The sequence below is a fragment of the Battus philenor genome, unplaced genomic scaffold (genome assembly GCF_028537555.1).
Source record: "Battus philenor isolate CCGP_79_NKW_IND1 unplaced genomic scaffold, ilBatPhil1.0.hap1 SCAF_11, whole genome shotgun sequence".
NCBI lineage: Eukaryota > Metazoa > Arthropoda > Insecta > Lepidoptera > Papilionidae > Battus > Battus philenor.
This window is the reverse complement of record NW_027181673.1, coordinates 5,211,808-5,234,967: the sequence shown is the minus strand read 5'-3', so window position 1 is coordinate 5,234,967 and position 23,160 is coordinate 5,211,808. Positions and strand designations below refer to the sequence as shown.

Genomic DNA, 23,160 nt, shown 5'->3' with positions numbered 1-23,160 from the left:
TAATACAAACTAAGTACAAACGAAGAAATTAAGGTTCAGTTTAAAAACGGATATCAGCAATTCTGGCAGCAAAACAACATACCCGTATTATGGAATATAGCGAGGAAATTTTTAATTTCCTTTCCATCGTCATACCTAGTGGAAAGGGGGTTCAGCGCTGTTACCAATGTCCTAACGAAAAAAAGAAACAGACTGGACATCATTAGCCGTGGAGATTTAAAATTAACCCTTACAAAAATGACGCCAAATGTTGATAATTTATTATTAAAGCATCAGGTTCACCCTTCTCACTAAAATATTGACTTATTGCTTATGACTTTATTATAGTTTTTTATGTTTATTTAGGGTTACGTATATTTTACATAACAGATACAAAATTTTATTTTGATTAGTTGTAATTTAAATTCAATTAATAAATGTATAAATTAACATGTGTTTTTACTTTAAGTTTTTAACACTAAACTTCACCACAGTTAGAAATTTACAGCAAATCAATATCTGGTAAGTAGGGGGTCTACCCAACACGGAAAACATGGCAATGGGTCTACGACACAAAAAAGTTTGGGGAACTCTGTTCTAGAGGTCAACGGAAGACGCTGGATGTGGGCCAACCAATCCAATATTAAATCTATTAGAAAGCCTTTGTTCAGCTGTGTAAATCCTTCGATTGAAAAGGTGATAACGACTTTAATTTTTTCTTCATAAAAGTCGTTAATATTAATCCTTTCAACACATGGCATGTTCGAACAAAGACACTACTTGAGAATTTTTAGAAATTTACGTAAATCTTACTGAAAACAAGATTAAAGAACAATTCTATACTTTGTATTCAATTGTATTACAAAAATCGGTTTGTACATTTTTTGTATAGTCTTTTGTAGTTTTTAATGTGTATTATGACACGAATCAATACTGATTTTACTCTGAACTCGTGCTTGAATTTCTCAAGTCATCGCAGTTTCTAAGACAGTATTACATTAAGTTGCTTTTCATTATTATAATAAACGTTTTGTGTATGTTTTATGTCAAGTTGGTTGTCTAAAATACATGAATTGGTCGCAGCACGGTGGGTGTAAACTAATGTTTACAGAATTTACTTTTCGTAAAATTTAAAATAAGTTGAATCAATTTGCACATAAATTTGTTCATAAAAAACATATGGAAGAGATTTACTCCATTTAATTAACTAATTTTTGATTTTTTTTCAGATTAATTAAAATTCAAAAGATTAAATAAAACTCAAAAGAATTATCTGTTTGTTAACTGTGAAATGATATTAAGCATTAAATTTATTCATTTTTGTTTTGCATTTATATTCATTATATTTGGTTTGCATTTGTTATTCATTATTTGTTTTATTTGTTTACATTTGTTATTCAATAGGCTTTCAAATAATATTTGTGTATTTTTATTCTAGCTCTTTATTATTTACTTCGTTGCCCAAAAGAGACGCAAAGCCTTGAACTAATCGTTTAGAAAAAACAAAGGTAATCTTTTGGGCCCAATGGACGGCTTATGAATGTTTTGACTATATGTTACGGCCTTTTTTCTTTATATAGTCGACTCGCCTAATACCCCAGAGCTTATTTTACTATTAAAAGCGTAAAACAGGATTGCAGCACAGAGTGCCAATAACAACACCAATTTTTATGTTTCTATTTATTGATTCAATTTGAACTTCGAACTCACAATGAAATGCAGCACAGTAAACACAAAAATTCTCAAACCATTTAAATGTCCTTAAAATACGTGTAACATTGAAATGGGAATTACATAAACCGGGGTTCCACTACGAACATCGATAATAATTGTTGAACTACGACGAATATCTTTCCATGCGACACGGAATCCTGTCACTGACAGCTCCATTGGCGACGAGAGACAGGTTGATTTTGAGCAAACAGTTTTGTTAAAAAAATAAATAGTCGGCTTGTAGTTACTTAGAATCATTAGTAAAAATACATAGCGGGTACTTTATGCAGGATTAAACTTACGTTATACACAGTGAGTAGACTTATGTAAATGCCGTACAAGCCACGGGCGAGCGCTTACACCTTTCAGTTGCAATGTAAAATAATTGCAAATAGCGTTATCTGTTATGTATGACTATACAAAACTGTCTAGAAGTTTGTTCTAGCGCCATCTGTTGTTGTATCACTTACAATTATTCACAGTGCAGAGGAATAGGTGAAACTAGAAGCGCCGTAACGTTTCTGATATGATTTACTTTATGTAGACCCGTCACTACGCCCGTAAAGAAATTAGTGTATATAAATTAGCTTATGTAACAAATAAGCTTAAATGTATATAATACTGAGGCAGAATTACATCTTAACTACGGCGTAACATTAAGTGTGGTACGTGGGATTAGACACGAGCGCAAGCCCTTATTTTAAACGGACGAATGCGATATATAATAATATTTTGCTTTATATCTATGTATCTGACGCTAAAACATCTATATAATGTATTACTTTTTGTACATCTACTTATACATAATCGTACGTACACTCACTAAGCTTACCATCTCGACTTATCGTGTCCCCAGTGCGTGCGCGACGAAATGTCACCGCTTTGATACTCTGTGACAATCTGTGACTAGAAGTCGCCGTTTCGGCGACTGTGTTAACGTGTCACAGATTAAAAACGCTTCAGTGGACAATTGTCGAGGCACGGGTTGGGTACACGATGCAATGTAAGTGGGAACTATGAGTATTGTCCCGCGGGCGAACAAAGGTCAAGAAAGAGACAAAAAATATTACACACCATAAATAAAACCATGATCGCGCGTCTAAAACAAAAGCCAATCTAGAACCACATTGACTAGAACAAGGTTGAAGTGAAGAGGGTTCACCCGCACCGGCTTTGCCGCCCGTCCCTTCGCTAAGTACACAATAATTATTAAAATATATTTTTGCATTTTATTACATAGAATTCACGTTATGATCTACCTACATTAGAAAAGGAAAGCGGGCTTTAAAGGTTAGTGAATTAAGGTTCAAATTCGTACGCGGAGTCTATATACACAGCGTACAATGGACGTTTGTTCCACTCGCCCCGGAGACAACGCCCAGCGGCCGTCGTGCAAGAGACAGACCTAACTAAAATATAGACGCTGAAGATGAGATCAATACGAAAAGTCTTAAGTGTTTAATAACCAGAGAAGTTGAAAAGAGAGACGTCCATTGGGCATTATCACGAGGGCCGCGGCCTCGACAACTTAAGTTAAAAAACTACAAGGTGACACTTATGACATTTAGGATACTAAAAAACTTAGCTCTAAACTTACGAATAAAACAAAAAATTTGGTGCAAAAATAACATAACAGAACATATAAAATCATATCACTATTCCTTATGTTATTGTATGACAGATTGCGGGTCTCGCAACATATGTTTAAGTTTACTAAACACACAAGCTTCCAAAAACAATGTATTGCCAGCCTCCTCCACCGGACAGGGTCAAGGAAGAAGAAACAAGTTTTCACACACATTCATTCCATAAAGAATTATTTTTAGGGGACAAAGTACGCGGGACATCAAATCACAGGGACACTACACGGACTCACACATCACAAAAGGGCTTCTTTTTACTGAGAACAAGCAAAGCAATTAACAAATAATTTTTACATAAATAGCGCGATCATGATCAACGTTTAACAAAATCAATGTTCAAACATTAACAAAATATTAAAAGCACTTTAAATATAAGTATAAAATCAATCCGTTTTTAAAGTAAGGTTACAAAGAGAGTAGTCCGGTGGGAGAGCGGGTCGAGGAGAATTTACTCCTTGACTTCAAAGTATTTATAGGTAGGGTTTTCGTAGCCGTTGATCTGCATGTTCGCAACATGCCGCTCTTCGGGAGTGGGGGCTACGGCTCCAGTTTGCTCCACCTGGAACAATCGGTACACGTTCAAGTATCACCATATATATATGACTTCTATCATTATTTGATATATGTCAATAAATTATCCTTTATCAAAGTTTGGGATGATTTGATGGTTTCTGCTTATTGGAAATTTCGACACACACATAATTAAACAGCGTTTAATTCTAAATAATTGTGTTAAGCTCGCAATGGAAATGTATATAACGTTTGTATAAAAGTCTGAAAGAGGTTGTTATTTGGTTGGTAGTTATTAACGCAAAGGCATTAGACTCGTTAGCCTGTGTTGCAGAGATCAGAGTGGTTTCTTAAACGCCCCTGTTTCTGAGGACCACCCATTCCCCTTGCATGTGGGACAGGGACTTTGTTTAGTTAAATAATGATCAGGATAGTTATAGTTATGCTTATTTACATGTAATATTTTTATTAAATAAAAGGTAGTAGATATACCTGAACGAAGCCCTGGGCGGCAGGGGCACGGTCGCGGCGGCGGGCGACGGCCAGGGCAACGGCGGCTGCGGCGGCCAAAGCAGCTCCCCCAACACACAGTGCCGGGTACAGTGCTCCCGATCCACCGCTACTAGGAGATCCGCGAACCGTGTAGCCCTGCAAACAAATATTAACTCTCTTTACCAAAATGCAAGGTTTCTTTTAAACTGCACAGCTAATACTTCCAATAATTTAGAAACTGCAACCAATCGAATCGTTGCTATTTGCATTGCGGTCGCAATGTTTAACCCAAATACAGGTTTTAGGGCCTGTCATAACAATCGTCGCCATTTTAGGACGCCCACAGTTGGATATAGGCCTCACCCATATACTTGAACCCTCAAGGTGGACAGACGATCTCGTTAAGATCATCGGAAGACGTGTAGAACTCGGAATGTTGATACATGTAGCTGATATATGTCACACAAAGTTAAAGAGTAAAGTGATGTTTTTGATCCAACTCTTCGTTTGTCATTATCATCATCATAACAGTCGATAAAGGCCTTGCGCTGCCTCTATTCAGCGTCATCCCGAGGCCTTGACTATATCGTCGGTTCACCTAGTGGGTTCATAATATAAAAAAAGAAAAATTCGTGAGTAGATATTGGAATATTCTGAAAGCTTACAGGCTGCGTATGCTGCAATTCGTGCTTGAGAGCGTGGGCGGGCGGTGGTGGAGCTCGCTCTTCGGCCTGTTCCAGGGCCGCGCGTAGACCTTCGCCTTCCGTCTGATGGTGAGAGGTTATTTAGTAATTATAATAATATTCTAGTGCTATGTTTGGGCTCAAAGTGCTATGTAGTGTCGATACAAAAAAATAATATTTAGTATTATTATAACGCTCGCCTTGAATTAAAAAAAATCTTAGAAAAAAGTAGTTTTGTAACTCGTTAGCATGATAATATTAGGTATAAATTTATTCATTAAAAATAAACTAAAAAAATCAAAAATTACGCATATTATTCTGCTCACTATTACTTATTAGTAATGTAAATTGAAATAAACAGAAGAGATAGCGAAGTTCATCTGGAACCAATTGCTTCCTGATACTAATTAGTATAAGTTTATATTATATAAAGCCAGGTTTTTTTTTAAGTTCAACTTATTGATTAGAGATTGTTATATTATTCTACTCTCAAGAACAAGAGTGAGCTAAACATCAATTAAAATTGACCATATTTACTTATTTTGTGTCCAATGATAGCAGAGTCAAATTTCCCCTTGAAACTTAATTTAATTTTTTACATATTTATTTACTTTACATTAACTATTGGAAATGGATCTTGCGAATAATAAAGATATTCTTATTAACTTAATCAATGCAGTCTGTTCGCGTTACGAATGCAGAGAATTATTGATAGTACGTCGGTCAAACTACACTCCGTTACTAATCTAATTGTTTCCAGCAGAAAGCATATTTGTATGGTACACCGCATTCTAACGCGGATTGACGATAGATTATCTATGGTCTGTTGAAGGATTACTGTGGCGCATTGACATTTCACTCCATTTTCAAAATATTGCAAATTAATATTTAATTTTAATGGTAAAAAAAAAATTCTCTAACATACAAGCTGATTGATTAAAGGTGAGAAGAGTTTTAACAATATATATTTGACAGCCCAAAGCCTTTATGCTTTTAGACTAATTTTTAACCACCCTATATAAAGCGATCACTCTGAAATATTTGAATTTTTCTGAAATATGTAAGACATAAATAGACAATTCGACAATGTTTATGATAGACAGAGTGATTGATAATAGGTAAAACTATGCTGTCTTATAACCTGCCTTGTTAGCAAAAAGCTTTAAAACTTTTTTACTTATTTCCAATAACTCTGCTTAAAACTATAACTCTAAAACTCTATTGGAATGCGACAGGCCAATAGCTTCTGTCAGCACAAAGTTTCCAATTATAGATAGTAAACAATAATAATTCGTAATTTGTAGTAATCAGAATTTAGAAGACACTTTTCTTATGTAATTTTATATTTATGAAACCATTAAAATCTGGGTAGGATATATACATAACTGACAGCAAATGAACTATATCTCCATATTTTAAAGTTTTTACACCTATAACCAATTAACCTGTAAATATATGTTATATTTATTATAACCAGGAGGTCACTCTTACCTCGCTAGTGGATCGTCGGCTGGAAGTCTCGCCGATCTCTCCTGTCTCCGTTTCAGTTTCTGGAGCCTCGGTCACCGTGCTCGTTAGAAATTCCTTTACGGGTACAAATAATATTTGTTAATCATCACCGCCAGTTTATATACTTTATGCCGCAGGATGTCCACTGCTGGATATAGGTGTCTCCCAGATATTTCTAATAGGACCAGTTGGAAGCGGCCTGCATCTAGCGTCTTTTATGTACAAGAGTGGACTTCTTGAGATAATGAATGATGATCATAATGACTTGATTTAATTTGTAAGTAGATTCTTTTTACTTACAGTGGTGGTAGTTTCCTGGGTATACACCATGCGGGTTGTGGACTCGCGGATGGGAACAGGCGATGCCGAAGAGGCAGGGGACGCGGAAGGCGAAGGCGCTGGGCTCTGAGTGGACGACGCCGTAGTGGTTTCCTCTGTTTCATTTACCTCGTTGGCTTCATCGTCGATCTCGTCGCTCTCCTTAACACCGTTTGATGTCTAGAATCATTTACGAAATTACTTTGTAGTTTATACATAGAAAACAATATATTATGTACATAACTCGAGCATAGCTTGACCAGTTCGGTTAATTGGTTTTACATATTTCAATTGAGCCACGTGGAAAGTTTACAAGGAAATAAAGATATCAACCGATTGACGACCACTACAGAGCATATGCTTCCTACAAAGATCGAATTAGAAGCAGAATTAGAGCAGTTATTGGATGATGACCCAACTCAAAATGTAATAATGGGAACCCGTCACATTTCGATACAAAATCGTTTTTATTTCGGTGACGAAAACTAGAATTATTTTTAAATTTCCATAGCGGAAAAAATCGAGGCTTTTACCTGGCTGAACCGATCCATCAACACCAAGCCAAAATTGCTTCAGCACTTCAGCAATTTGGAAATTGAAAAATGACTTGACGGAAGGATATAGGATTCATTTTAGATAGGATAAGACTCTTAATCCACTTCCTTACCTTGGCCCTTTCGTTTTGAATATCTTGACGTTGACGGACTCGTTGGTCGCGTTTCACGCTGAGCTGTTCTCGGGCGGCCTGTTCACGTTGAACCTCGGCTTCGATGCGGTCCAGCAAGAGTTCCTCGGCCTCAGGGGTCATTGACATCAGGGAGACGGCCATGTCGTCCTTGGATTGCATAGACTGGGCAAAGTACGTTAAAATTAGGCGAATTTTTCCTTCTCAACATATGTAATAAAGTTACGTTAATAGTAATGTGAGTTGAATGGTTGCTCATCATAATTCAGTTCACTGACATTTAGTGAATTGGAAAACTTGACTTAATGGACTATGATAGTACCTGCACGTAGTCTTCGATGGCGGTTCCGATGCTTGCGTAGAGGTGGGGCCGGCGGCGGAGGGAAGACAGAGCACGTTGCAGAGCGCGGTCGGCATCCTGATGTTTCCAAATTTAAAATAAAAACGTTAAAATTGTTTTAATAAAATCAATTCATTGCTATCATTTGTCTGCTCAGTCAGCATGATGGTCAGTCATGCACTGCCAGCACCCAGCGATTTCCCATGACCATGTCATCGATCATCCTAATGGAGGGTCAGACCACGTTGCTTCTACAGCCTCGTAGTCACCATTCGATTATCTTTTGGCCCCGACGGAGAATACTTTGAGCTACGTCGCTGACTTTGGTTCTTAAGTGGATCTTCGCATTTCTGATGCGATCTCTCTCCATTGCTCTCTGGGTGACCTTGAGCCTAATTAAATATTTTTATTTTGAGTTACCTGAAGTCGGTCGGCAGCAGAAGCACGTTCAGCAGCGGCGGCTTCCCTTCCAGCTGCTGCAGCTCGTCGCCAGGCGGCCAGGGCTCCGCTTCGTTCAGCAGCAAGCGCTCGGACCAACCGTTGCAGGCATTTCTGGACGCGATGAGCCTGTGGTAATTTTATGGTTAAATAAAATTTTGTCTTTTATTGTAATAAATTACTTAACTTTTTCATATTTAAAATATCTTTATTCAAATAGGCATTTACAAGCACTCATCGTTAATTATTTTAAAATAGGTGAAATTAGTGAGCCACTGCCGGTTAGGAATGCCGATCTGCTTCGAAGAGAGATACCATATTGAATGCTTTAATTTTTTTAACTTGTGTATAGGTTTTCATCATTGTTTTAACCCTAGCCTAGGTCATCCGCTGGATATGTACTCCCATAAAGTTTTATAAAGGAATTGGTTAAAAGAGGGTTACTTCCTCCGTTGTCCGACGAACTTAACTATTGTTGTGCTTGCCGGTCTATGACCTTCAGAACCTTAAGGCTTCGTTGAGTATATACTTTTGCGGTTTTTAATTTGTATAATAGTAAGGAGTCATTGGAAATCAGGGCCAAGAAGACGTCCAAATATGTAAATAATCCTACATTTGGTGGAGTGTCTCGGAGTGAGCGAGTGTAACAGGCAAGGGCAGTACGGCGGCGCTGAGCAAGGTGGGCAAGGACTCGCTGCTGGTGCAGGGCGGCCAGGCGACGACGTTCAGCCACTCCTTCTTCTTCCAGAGACTGGAATAAAGAAAATAGTTAAAAAATAATGAAATAGCTTTTTGTAAATACAAAACGGTTTTCTGATAACTGTGGTAATATTACCGTATTTGATGACTATGCGAAATCTTTTCGAATTTTTGTAAATGTCACGAATTCGAAGATTTTTTATACAAACATTTGACAGATTTTTCTCGGCATGTTTTATGTTCAGGAATAAAAAAATGAACTTTGACCAAAATTTAAAACTGTTTCATAATTTTAGGTTAGTGAAGTATTAGAAATAAATTGACAACTTCATATTCACTTCTCATCACACTATAGTTAAATGCGTTTTAATTACTGGCAGATGATAAGGTACATAGCTGTAAAAAAGATGGCAATGAAAACACAGAAATGTATGTTTCTTATTATCTATCTTCTTGTTATCATTTATGTATACACGTAATGAAACATGTTTGGACCCCGTTTTAAGTATATTATATTAATGTATTAGGGCACAGCTTTTTCTCAAACACTTAGTCACTAAAAATATACTAACGTATGTCTGTGTCTGATATTTACTTCAAAAGTTGTACTAACATATAATATTGCGACTGCCACTTGATCCTTTATATTCTAAAGGCTGTTTGCTAACCAGCAAACCCGACCGACTCTAAATTAGTCGTCTTAATGCCAGACGACAGACTTCGGGCAACGGCTGAAGTGCAACAGAACCATAACTTATACGACGCGCGACTGTGAAAACTTTCCAAGATGTAATTCCCTCAGATTTATGGTATGTTATTTTATCGTCATGTAATATAAACTTATATAAAATAAGGTTACCTGAATGTTGGCCTGGAACTTGGCAGTCATGCGCTGTCGGAAAGTCTGGGCAGCAGCGGGGTCCGAGCTCATCATCTGCTGGTAGCGCTCTTCGAGTTCAGACCATTCCTTCATAACCTTAGTAATCTACAAGGAAATGAATTCATATCAACATGAGTTTATAGGTCAATTTAAACTGAGTACTATGCTACCAATCCTACCGAAAACTTCCGAAAAAAGATTGTTAATTACGCATGCTTTTTAAAACATCTGGCGACTGTTTTTAAAGGATTTAAGTGCGTTGGTGCCTATTGTGATGTATAAGTAATTAGCGATCTTATAAACAGTAATGTTTTTAATTTTCGGATGATTATAAACATTCTAATATAGATTAATTCTTCTGTGTATATACACACCAGTATATAGTGATAAATTTTGTAAACTGGTTCTTATTTACATAATTATGTTTAAATTTCTTTAGCACGAGTACATAATGATACGATATATTAATATAGACATTACATTATTGTAGCTTAATTTCAAAGATTATTTAATGTAATTTCCTGGTTATTACCATTTATAACGTACCAAAGGTATTAAGTGATTTTTTTACAGATATCACACCAAATCCTTTTTTCTATAATGTGTGATTCGTATTTCATGTAAAATATTATTTCTATTTAAGACACAACAACGTTGCAGTAAGCTAATAATTATTTATTAGTCAAATATTGGACAGTAAAAACATAAGGCTAACTAAATCTAAAAAGTGAACTTACCTGTAATGTAAACACTTTTATTATAAAACTTAAATAATTTTTTTTTACGAACCTTCTCGCGGTGAGTTTCTTCAAGACGTTGCTGGGCATCCTTGTAGCTCTGATGTTCAGTGCGGGGGTCGAAATGAGAAAAGTAAGGATCCGAGGTAGCGGTCGAAGCCTGTAAATTGTATAAATATAATTAAACCACATAATGACTCATTACGTGTACGTTAATATATTTAAGCATTTTACAAGACTTTTACTTAATCATTTCTACACACTTTAAAATTTTAAATTGGTGATCCCAACACATTAATATTGAAGTTCAAAACTTGATATAAATTAAAGGTACCACGGTGGTAGAAGTGGTTGTGGTGGTGGTGGTGGTGCTGGTAGTTGAAGAAGGCGAAGAAGTTTCAGGACGAGGCCAAGCGCTATCATCGCCGTCAGTATAGTCATCGTCTTCAGCGTCGTCGTCCCGAGAAAGATCAGTATCTTCATCTTCGTCCATATCTATGAAAAAGCGTTTTAGCGTTAAAGACCGAATTAGAAATATTCCTTTTTAAAATTTCAGTAATGTATTTTGCGCTCACCAAACTCACCGTCATCGGCATCATCGTCGTCATCGTCATCACTCAAGTTAAGGCTGTCATCGTCGTCGTCAGCTAAGCCATCCTCATCGTCTAGAAGTTCATCATCACGTTCATCCATTGCAGCTGAAGCAGCCAACATTTCTTCACCGCCTGGGCTCACTGGTACACCGACATCCATTGGCTTATGCATCTTTACGTTTTCTGGAGAAAAAAAATACCAAATTTAATACAAAAATATGTTGCGGGTGGGTTCATTAAAAGATTTGAAATTTATGAATATTTCTTAATGGCCTATTCGTGTATTAAATAAGAATTAATTGAGTAAATTTACCCTTGAAATGTTTCGGGCAGCAAACAAACTCGACGCCAGAGAACAGGCTGATTCCACAAGGTAGAAGCATAGCGAAGGTCCTGAGCCTCAGGCCTCGTTGTGCGCAGGCCCGTCCAGCGGTGGCGTTCCAGCGAGCGAATTGCCAGCAGCGGCTCTGGTTGTGGATGTGATCGAAGAGGCAACTCTCGGGGACCAACAGCGCGTCTGATTGGAATGGACCTTCTGCCGACAAATAGTCTTCGTAGTTAATGTGTCAAACTTAATTCAAGTTATGAACGACACTTAATTCAAATTACTTTTAGCGACGAAGTAAGAAGTTTATTATGATAGCATTTATGAAAGTAACCATAAAAAAGAGTATTTTTGAACTCTTCTAAGATAAGGACATATGTTGAAATTTCGTAGGTTTATTTTAAATTGAAGAATGTCATTTCAAATGAGTTCAATTGTATTCTATTGGCCATGAAACTCGTGTCTCCAGCTTTCTTATCTTGTTATATATAAATAATAACTTTGAATAAATCAAACGAGAAAACAAGGTAAATAAATTAAAATTATATTTCAAAATAATGATATTCATGAGCCCAAAAATAAAAGCAAACTTTGAAACTTGAAGTTTTTGTTTATTCAAATAAAGATATAATATTTGTAGTTCAAGTAAATATATATAATAAAAAATAAATTTCAAAAGGTTAAAAGTTCTTTAAGTATTAGAAATAATAAATAGGCAATCAAAATATATTGTAAAACGCGTGAAAGATATTGAGTTATGAAATCGTACCAAGACAGCGGAAAGGCTTGACCCATCGAGTGACCTTGCATTTAGCAGCATTGCCCGACCCCAGTTTGCACCAGTTGCTAACTTTCACGTAGTGAGAGGCTTCAACGATGTTAGTAATGTCGTGGCTGGGGTATACCTGAAAAGTTAAGAAAATATTACACTAAACGTTAAATGTTGTTAGGACTATAAATAAAGAAAGGCTAGTTATATCATTCTCTGAGTTTTATAAAGTTAGCTTGTTATTTTACTTTTGTGGGCATTTGTATTCAGTCTCCTTGTGTTGAAGTAGTTTTGTACTATCTCTCAATTATATTTTAATAGATAAAAGAGGTTCAGAAAACAAAGACTTGTAATCAAATCCTTTTAAAGGGTGAAGATTTTTAAGTGATGTAGCGTGGAAATGAATAATTCTATCTATTATTATCAGGATATTTTAAAAGTAACCACCTAAAACCCGCCTGAGTTTGTTGTGGGCTGGAACCCTCATAGCATTAAGTTAAAGTATACCCTTATAAAAAGGTTTAATCTGATTCAAGTGTCAATTGATCAAATTGACCTCTCCTGGCTTGATTTCTCATGATTTACATAAGTGTGTTTAACGATCGATATGTGGATAATTATAATGAATAAATAATGAATAATTAATTAATCAGAATCAAATCCGATGATTTGAATGTTTGTATAATCGCTTCAGTACAATTAGATCGGGGCTCAAAGTTAGGTCACGTTTTGTTATGATTGCTAATTGTTAATTTGGCGCGAACAACATTGAAGCCGATTCGGATATGATTAATGGATTCATGCCAACATAAAGCTGATGAGCCGGCGGCTTCGTAAACAGAAATGTAATTGATGTAGCGTTCCTTACGCGTCATAAATTATTATTAGCCAATCACGCTTTAAGCTAATTGTACATAATGAAAGATTAAAATGATTATGAACAAGTAACATAGAATTATAGATGAAATAATCTTAATTATTAGAGATATTTGTTATAATTAATGTAAAATTTAGATAGCAGACGTCATTGTAGAACAACGAACTTTTCAGATGAAAATTTTTGAAAACTAATTCTCATAAAATTAGGTACTCTTCTTTTGGGCAACGGTAGAGGGTTTGACAACGGTTAAGGGTTTTTCACTTCTGTGCAATGTCTGAAACTTGTAAAAATATTCCATTACAATGTAAAGGATTTCAAGCTAGAAAATGAATCTTAATTGTTTAAAGCTCTTAACTATTGTTGTAAAAATATTTTTACGTAATCATTAAAAAACCGTCTGATTTTTTGTGGGCTATTCTCAGATTGGCAGAGTGTGGATCTTACGTAGTTTTAAGTTGTAAGATGCAAACTAGGGGCCACAATTTGATTCTAATTTTAAATTGGGCTCCACTGGCATTATTCTCATGACATACATGTTCACTGTACAGAACCTTAATTATTCAATAGATGATACTACCCAGTTGCAGTCCAATTTTTTGTTTCTAATTAAATATTATTTCCATGGCCTCTAAAATAGGTTAGCGTTTTTGTATATATTTATGTTTATAGTAATGTATGTTTTAGTATGTATTTACACCCAAATATGCCCTCTCCTTCATGTCTCTTATCTCCGTGCAAAGGATATCTGGTAGAGATCGCCACGAGCAATAAGAGACCTCTTGTACCTGTATATACATTCTTTCTTTTTTGTTATTATCTATGGAGTACAATAAAGTGTAAAAAATTAATTAATAAATGAAGATTAACCTATTATATCTCCACAATCTGTGAAGTAGGCATAAAGTGAAAAATATGTTGTACCTTCTTGCAGTAATCCAGAATCTCCATTTTATCCTTGAGGCAGTTGCGTGGTTTCGTGGTTAAGTCGGGTGTCCATCTTCCCCCGGCGGACATGTACTGCGGGTGGTAGGTGGAGCCGGCTTCACAGAGCACAGCCACCTGAGGCTCCGCTCCGCTGGACGCCTGAAATTAATTAATTAATTAATCTAACAATTCCTTTATTATCCAAGAATCTTAAAATTGACTTGTTAAAAATGAAGAATATAAAAAAGTTAGCATAATATTTAAACAAGAACCTTCTTTAGCGTATACATTGAATATTTTGAAACATAATTAATAGTATAATATTTATATATACTGATGACATCTATTTTTTTTTAATATTAGAACGATGAATCATCCACGATCTATACCACACAACATGAAATTCCTTTGGTATCTTAGTATACTAAACGAAGTTTGAAGAAGAAAAGTTAAAACGTAAAATATATAGATGACATAAAAAAAAATATTTCGTTTTAATTATCCCGAACGTTTGGAACCTTGTTTCGAAAAATCCTTGATTGTTTTGTCCAAAATTCAAGTTTATCAATCAAATTATAATTTTTGAAACATGCAATATCGTAAATCATTATCTTTTTTTAGAGATTTGCATCAAAAATTTGTTTGAATATTTTGTCGCAATTATCGAAATACATTAACGTAAAATTACTGTAATTGTTCTCATTTAAAACACGAAGGCCTAGGGCCTTGAAATATAAATGGAAATGTTCTATAAGAAGATAAAAATGGTATGCCTCTCGCCTGTGCTTCCACTAAATAAATTTCTCACTGTCTGAAATGCCTTTTATGTTCACCGCAAAGTGCTCGTTTATTTTGAAGAGTTCGGATTGACAAGCGAATGGACCGTAGTTGATATAAGATTGAGATATATTGCTTGTAACAGGGGCAACATTTGTTAAAGAATATTTCTGGACATAAGTCTCTCGCGTTGTAAATTTCGTAATATTTACTTGTCAAAAGAATCACTTTGTACTTTATAATATCATCACATAAGTCAATTTTATTACTTATGGCGTTCTTTTAATGTGAAAAAAATTTAAATACTTCCACAATTATATATAAAACTCTTTCTCACACGCAACCATACCTACAGTCTCACAAACAAAAGCATGCATAATACATAAAAGTTTAATCTTGTAGATTTTTATGTCTTTTTTTGTGGTCTGCTCTACTAAATACTGGTATTTTCTGAATTTTTCTTCATAGTTTTGGGCATTAATTATTGTAAAATGTACGAGAAATAACTTTTTTTTCGGATATTCTTAGATTAGATGGCTGCCAGGACTTGTAACTAATCCTGTGTCTTTTTTTTTTGTTATTATAACAACGGCCTCAAAATGTTTTCATTAATCAGTAATTAAAGAAAATGATTTAAATATAAATAATGTTCAATTATCTATGTTTGGTATGGCAAATCAGGTGTATGCGTATGAAATTACTGCGGTATCCAAATAATGCAATGCCAATAATTATCATTCAAATTAAATTCCAGCGAATATAATATAAGCATTGTTTATCCATACATATTAACCTTAAAGATCTCATTAGACTACACTACAACTTGAATTAATATTTTAGAGGATAAACTATAAATAAAATAGTTGTTTATTTACGAGCTGTGTTAAATAATAATCTTTATTCTCGAAGTGTTCACGAAGAATATTTTTTGGTATAAAGTGTCATTTCGTACACCTGTTGAAGCATCCTCAATTGGAGTGAAGTGAAATATTTCGGTGTGAATTTTTCCATTACTTGAAAACTACCATGACAATTTTTTTAAGCTAAAAAATTTATTTGGCACTTAAATTTACAACTGACTGGAAAGTTGAGTCGACTACGATTGGTTGTTATACACACAAATAACAAATGATAAAAAGAATATACGTTGCAATTTCAATTACTAGGAAAATATTCGAAAATTTCGTAAGGCCATTTATTGAATTAGTCATTTCAATTGAATAATAACTGTTTATTATTGTAATTACATCACATGTGTACTGTTGCAAACGTGTCATGTTTTAAAGAAATATTTAATAAACGGCATACCAAAAATTTTAATAATAATGTAGTTGATTAATAAATAATATATTCCATAAAAAATACAAAAATGTAAACGAGAACATCGTTTAAAAAAAATAGAATAGAGAATAGTTGAAGAAATAAAAACTTAAAAACACAGAATAAAATAGGAAGTCTATTTGGACGTATGACTCAGACAAAAAGGGAGAACTGAATTCGAATTTGTCTAGACCAGGGGATTGTTGTCTAGTCAGCAATATAGATTAGGTAACTCCATCCAGACTTAGCAGGGTTATTGAACCGTCGTTTCTAAATCCAATTATAACTTAAAGAAGCAATCTTTGTTGTCAAATTTTATGTAATAAGAGATTTCACCTATATACTGCCTAATCATGATATTTCTGGAATGGTATGGAATTTGAAATTTGTCAAAAGGTATATGTTAGCTAAGAACGTATTTTATGTAATCCTACCCTCTATGGGGGGTTGAGGAATCTCTTTTAAGAAATGCAAATCTTCTGGCTATATCTTACAGATATAAAACTTAGCTATAATATTCTTTTGACATGCTAAATGAAATTACACCCACATAAAGTAGTGCAGGCATCACGAAACAGGGGGACAGCTGGTAGTTTAAATATTGATTAAGGATAAAATTTTGTCTATTTTTTTCGGTAATTAATACTGCTATCTAGATTTTACACCAATAACTAATCAACCTGTATATACATACATGTAATACAATAGCAACAAATATTCGTTGATAAACCTACTGTCTAAACAGATTATTCTAATATTTCCATACATAAGCATAAATCGTGAATGTTCTACACGGTTATTAGGCACAAAGAGTTCATTGCCCTATGTGTCATGGGTTTTTTCCATCTAATCCATATCGGAGCGACGTTTAATTTGTAATCGATAGAAACGTGATACGCCGCTACCGGGGCACGAAACAAATGGCGGTGGAGGCATAGCCCGGGAATACGAGAGAATGTTTATTTTAGCGTGTTTGTATTGTATTCGATTACACAGTTTTAACTTCAGTTTGATGGGGAATAGTCTAAGTCGATAAGAGCGATTATGCAGCAAGTAGAATTGTTATTTTTTTTAAATGATAATATATATATATATATATATATATTAATACTTATTAATATATACGTAGGACACTAAGTGAACCGACGACATAGCTAATGCCGCGGGAAGACGAATGCGAACTGAATGCGAACTGAATGCGAGCAGGAAAAGACAGGCCATCGTGACGATCTTTGGCATAGGCCAGTGTGTCAGTGCTAGTGCCTGTCTTTCAAGATGGCCTTGCAGTAGGCACATATCAGCTAAAACAAGAAGAAAAAACGGAATGTACACGTATCAGTAAGAATAACTTAGTTATAGTATAGCTATATAGCTTTATACAAAACAATAAAATGCAAGTGAACTCAAGCAATAGTTAACATATTGTACAAGTGTATGTGAGACAGTAATAATAATATTATATCAAATAAAGTTTTGAAAATTAGATTATTACTCCGAGGAAAAAGATTCTTAACCCTTAATAGCCTGATTTACGAAAGTGATTTTTTTTTAAATATTACTGTGTTTGCTTGAGGGTCTAGATGAAGGGAAAAGTAGATTTTTTTTTTATTTCGTTGGAAAAAATATTATACAACTGTAAAATTCGTACAGCCAACCTATAAAAAAAACTAATAGTAATGTGAACATTCGGTTTAAAAGATTGATATCAAAATTGAAACTCTAGGCTATTAAGGGTTAATTAAAGTTTTAATTTCATTATTTAACACATTCACAACATAAAATTTAACAAATGTAAAAAATATTCCTATGTCTATAATCTACACCTTCATTTAAATTAGGCCACCGTTTCAGTCTATAGACGCCCGCTGCAAAACATAGGCCTTTCTACCTATACTATAATCACCGCGGTTGGCAGGCGGGTTGGCAATCGCAGTGTGATATAATGATACGCAGAAGACGCTGTGATCATCCTCTGGAAACTTGTTTGTGAGCGGTGAAAATCCTATTTAATTATTGCACGAAGTGTGAATTATATAAGATTATTCATATCAATCCTCTATCGCTGGGTTACCACTTCTTAAAATTTGGTACATTAAACTAATTTCATTTTGTTTTTTGTTTTTAATATAAACTATTGAACTAATTGAAATTATCAGTAAAACTAAAAAAGGTACGAAAATCCTCATTAAAAATTGCACATTTACAAAATTAATTAAATTAAAATGTGAAAACTCGAAAGTGTTAATATCGAAGAAATTTATAATATATTATGAATAAGATTGGAACACTTGCAATAATAGAATATACAATTGCAGTAATGTTCAATATGTCCAACGTTGAACAAACATCATGTGCACAAAGCGAGCTATTCGTGAAATTGTTTACCTTGGTCCCAACACATGCTTATGTTACTGAGCACAGTTTATTTTATTACTCCGTTATGATGTTTGTTAGAATAACAGAAAACATGTATGATCACATTTACTTAATCTTTCATTTATGTCAGAGTAAGATAGCAAGGTTCTGAGATAGTAGATTTTATCTCTAGGACTTATCCCTCCTCTATTTTCTTCTAACCTATTACTATAGTGATACTACATCGATGTGTGTGAATATATATATATATATATATATATTACGCACACATGTAATATATATATATATATATATTACATGTGTGTGTGTGTGTGTGTGTGTGAAACGATGTCAATTTATAGACACATAGATGACTTATAGTTAGGATGTTGTTTTTATATAAATGTAAATATATCAAAAGGTATACAGGATTATAAGTGTAAAACTTTTATAGAGGCAAATGCATCACACATTTTGTTGTCAATTAATATAGTTACCGTATTCGAAAATCAATAGTTTTAGAAAAAAATTAACGTATTAATAATACAGTAAAAAAAAATCGTTTACAAATTTCGGACTTTGTACTGCAAGAAGCAATTGGGCTGACACATTCCAATATAAAAAATAAATTAATATAACTTATTTCAGAGTGATTATACATGGTTATTGGAAGTATAAAGTTAAAAAAATTGTAGTAAGAAGCATTTTGCTGATAAATAAGCTATACATTCACTCCTTAAAGGCTTCTTTAATACCTACGATATTAGTCTACGATGTCAAATGTAGTCAACATTTTAATACAGCTGGCTCATTTAGTAAAGTTGCATCGCTTAGATCCGGTCGGTACATCACATGGATATCTGGCCGCAGCCAGTAATTAACTTTCAGCTTAATTCTCGAAGCCGGAAGCTTCTAACTCAATTTGTTCCTTAAGAAGGATAGGTTACGGGCGCACTATTAATTATTTACTGTCGGGCAATGGTGGAGGTAATTTTTGTGTAAGATAAAGAGGATAAAATAACTTGTTTTTGCCTGTTTATAATAGTGATCTTCTTGAAAAAATATCATAGACTTTTTTAGTATAGTGTCACTCACACATTGTTTTAACAAAACGTAAGATGATAATTATTTACAACAAAGTAATAGTGGTTAAAAATTATTTTATGTATGCAAATGTTATACACCTTAGAAACCAACCACAAATAAAAAAAATGTTAGAGTTAAAATAATGAAAAGGTTGATAAAGATTTGGCACGATGTTATTTTGATTTAAACACATTAGTTAGAAAAATAATGCATTTGATAAAATTTGTGTTTATTATAAATCTATGTTTATGTATTTAAATTAATGCACACTCCTCTTGGTCAAGCTATAGCTTGATTTTATTTACCTCCGTTTCCTTATACATTCGTAGAAGGTGAAAACAAAATTGCGTAGAAACTTGAAAAACCCCCAAATTGTGTAAAACCATTCACAGTTGTGTAATTATTTCACATAATTAATTTATTTATTTCAAAAGTCATTAATATATATATATATATATATATATATATATATATATATATATATATATATATATATATACATCATCATTTCAGCCATAGATACAGATACGGTACGTCCACTGTTGGACATAGGCATCCCACATTGAGTTCCAGTAGGGCCGGCAGGAAACGGTCTGCACCATTGTCATTCAACAACCTTAAAAACGTCCTCTGTAAACATTGTCCACTCGTTACATTAATTTAATTTGTCTGTAAGAATGCGACGGACTAATAATTTTAAGTAGTATAAAGCCATTAGGTGCAGCTAGTATAATATAAATAAATAGATGTTATGAAATGAAAGGTAAAAAAAAATATACGTAGGTAAATAATTTAACTGGTATTTAAGCCGTACCCGTCGTTCGCGCAACGTTTCTTCCTCCAGTTAATTGGCGACTTTTCACAGCGCTATTACAGTGCACTATTTCCTTTTGGTTAATTAATTCAAAGTGCCCTCGTTTAAAACTCGACTCTTGTTTCTCCTGGACTGCAGTTTGCCGACAGATGTCCCTCGCTTGACTAATTACTATCTTTCCTTCGAAACTGTTCTCGAAACATATTTTAAATTCCTTTTACATTAACTACTAAGAAAATCGTAAAAGTTATTTTTGGAATATTAGTGATTTAAAATATCTTATTATTTAAAATTATTAATGTATAGTAATCTAATTTTTTTAGCCTTTTTATCTTATTGATTTCGTATAATTTTTTTATTAATTATAATTTGAATCGCAAGGATTTTTTGTTTATAATATATATATATTTTCCGTTTTCTGTGCGCAGCCAGTTGGGAAAAGGACTGCCGCTATTTGATACGGACCTTTCTTCTCCCTGCTGCGAGTCACGAAAGCATTTTTAATATTATTTACATTTTTTGTTATAAGAAAATATAATTAAATTAATTAATAAAATTAATTTCGTATATAGGTAACCGTGGTCAAGAATTCGGTCAATACTCAACCGACTTTTGTTACAGTTGGCATCAACATATTTAGGTTTATAGATTACATTCGTATTGCAAGCTGGTTGGAAGTAGAAAAAAAATAAAAATACCGATTCCACAAATAGTTGCATTGGTTGTCTAAAAATTAGAATTAGTATTATTATAGGGATTATAGTCACTTAACTAATAATGACTTTCACTATAAACGATAATATATTTACCAAGTATAAATAAGCATTTATTAATAAGTAGATTTATTACGTTACTGTTATAAGTACATATGTATTTTTTACTGTAGTAGTATTTACCATAAGACGTAAAGTAGACCGAGTCCATAGATAACGAATTAAAATATTTAAGAATATCAATAACATTAATAATGAAATATTACTACACAGTTATCCGAATATAAAACCAAAAAAATGTTTTTTTAAAAAAAAAATATTATTTAAAAAAAAATACGTCAAAAAAAGCGCCATCAAATTACTTCAACCCTTCAGCGTTCTTTTAACTTTGCGGTTTTTAAAGCAAATGAATCAATTAAGTTCTCATGAGTGAAATAAGTACATCGTTATCGATAGTATATATATTAAAAATAATATATAATTTTACCATATGTTTCTTTAGGTTTGTTTTTTTTAAATAAATAAGGCAATGCATTTACGGATCTACTATTATAACGGCTAACTTTCAAAATCCAAAGGGTGATGATCTAAATATACAGCTTTGGAAATGTAAAATACGGTATTACTTGGCTCATTAGTGTACCCAGACGAGAATCGTGAAACTTCACACTTGCAACGTTGCTGGAACTTGCATAGCGCTCGAGATCTTTGCATCTTGAGACTTGACTTCTTGTTAAGATCATTTAAATTGCTAATACATTCATCTCTCACTTCAGTAGTATAATCCGTTGTATAACTAGAATTGTTTGCTTTGTAAGATATACTAAACAATAGTACACAGTGTTTCCAGAATTCAAAAGATACACAATAATACATTTGCTTTATTATTTTTTGATAGGATTATCAGAATGTTTTACACTGTCAGAATTCCAATGACAAAATAAAAAATCGTATTTCAATGTGAAGACATAATTTATTAATTCAATATCATTGTCAACGACGATTTCTTATAAAAATATGTTTTATTTGATTTTATTTATATAGTAACTTATAATTATATTTTCATTATAATGTTTTACAGTGATATTTTTTTTAAATTTCATCTTTCATCCTAACACGTCTTTTTTGTTATTTATTAACGTCAAATGCTGGTCAGCTATACATCCACATTCAATATAATCTGTGGTTAATAAGGGAAAGAAAAAGTTTGTCTTTACTATTTTATTTGAAAATTTTCCTTTTCTCCAAAAGAACGTACTTAGTGCTGTAATAAAATGATGAGAAATAAACTTAAACGGTATGTATTTCACTTTTTGTGTATTAATTATTTAGGATTGCCACTACCCACAAATAAGTTTCTAGAGGTTAAGTAGCAGCGTGCTTTGCATACCATAATACCACACTGCGATAGCCAACTCGCCTGTCAACCGTAGTGCCTATGGTGTATCCCCATAAATATCTCTGGGGGAACCCTATGCCATGCATGGTCATTGTGACTTATACAGATAATATATGAAATAAATAAGATATCAAAACATGTATTAATATGGATTAAAGAAAACTAACACTTTCCATGTATCCCTTGTAATGTATATTACATATTCAAAGTAATTTAGTAACAAATTATTCTCCGTAAAAAATTATATCACATAATTTCATGAATTCCAGTAAACAAATATTTTCGTGTTTCACCGTAATTTCGGGCCACTCCAAGAAATAACACAAGTATGCATACAATTTATGCGTAGGTATGTCTGTTATGAAAATCACCGAATGGAATTTTCCTTGAATTGCTTTGAATCATGTCTGATATTAAAGACGAAATTTGATATTGCTATTTATTTCTCAATACGATTTACTTGATAAACACGTAAATAAGTTAGTGGAAAAGTAATGTCAAACCTTTGATTTATTATAAGATGTATAATTTTATATTGCCGGTCTTTGATATTTACCTTTGCAAGGGCGAAACGATTAC

General features: G+C 33.5%; 1 protein-coding gene across 2 annotated transcripts in view; it reads right to left on the bottom strand.

Moving 5' to 3' along the window:
• Positions 1-1,658: 1,658 nt before the first annotated feature.
• Positions 1,659-23,160, bottom strand: part of LOC137928653 (amyloid-beta-like protein) — a 168,995-nt gene continuing 147,493 nt past the window's right edge. Inside the window, exons 2-17 of one of the 2 annotated variants that reach the window (XM_068771576.1) lie at positions 14,115-14,276; positions 12,314-12,449; positions 11,533-11,754; positions 11,211-11,402; positions 10,961-11,121; positions 10,679-10,786; positions 9,869-9,994; positions 8,924-9,061; positions 8,293-8,439; positions 7,855-7,950; positions 7,515-7,697; positions 6,830-7,027; positions 6,512-6,604; positions 5,003-5,104; positions 4,338-4,493; positions 1,659-3,894 (exon numbers count right to left, since the gene is read on the bottom strand). In XM_068771576.1, coding sequence (XP_068627677.1) covers positions 3,784-3,894; positions 4,338-4,493; positions 5,003-5,104; positions 6,512-6,604; positions 6,830-7,027; positions 7,515-7,697; positions 7,855-7,950; positions 8,293-8,439; positions 8,924-9,061; positions 9,869-9,994; positions 10,679-10,786; positions 10,961-11,121; positions 11,211-11,402; positions 11,533-11,754; positions 12,314-12,449; positions 14,115-14,276 — 2,331 coding nt within the window. In that variant the 3' untranslated portion in view covers positions 1,659-3,783. Of the gene's footprint in view, positions 3,895-4,337; positions 4,494-5,002; positions 5,105-6,511; positions 6,605-6,829; positions 7,028-7,514; positions 7,698-7,854; positions 7,951-8,292; positions 8,440-8,923; positions 9,062-9,868; positions 9,995-10,678; positions 10,787-10,960; positions 11,122-11,201; positions 11,403-11,532; positions 11,755-12,313; positions 12,450-14,114; positions 14,277-23,160 lie in introns of those variants that run through there. The other variant, XM_068771568.1, reaches the window with a different exon arrangement.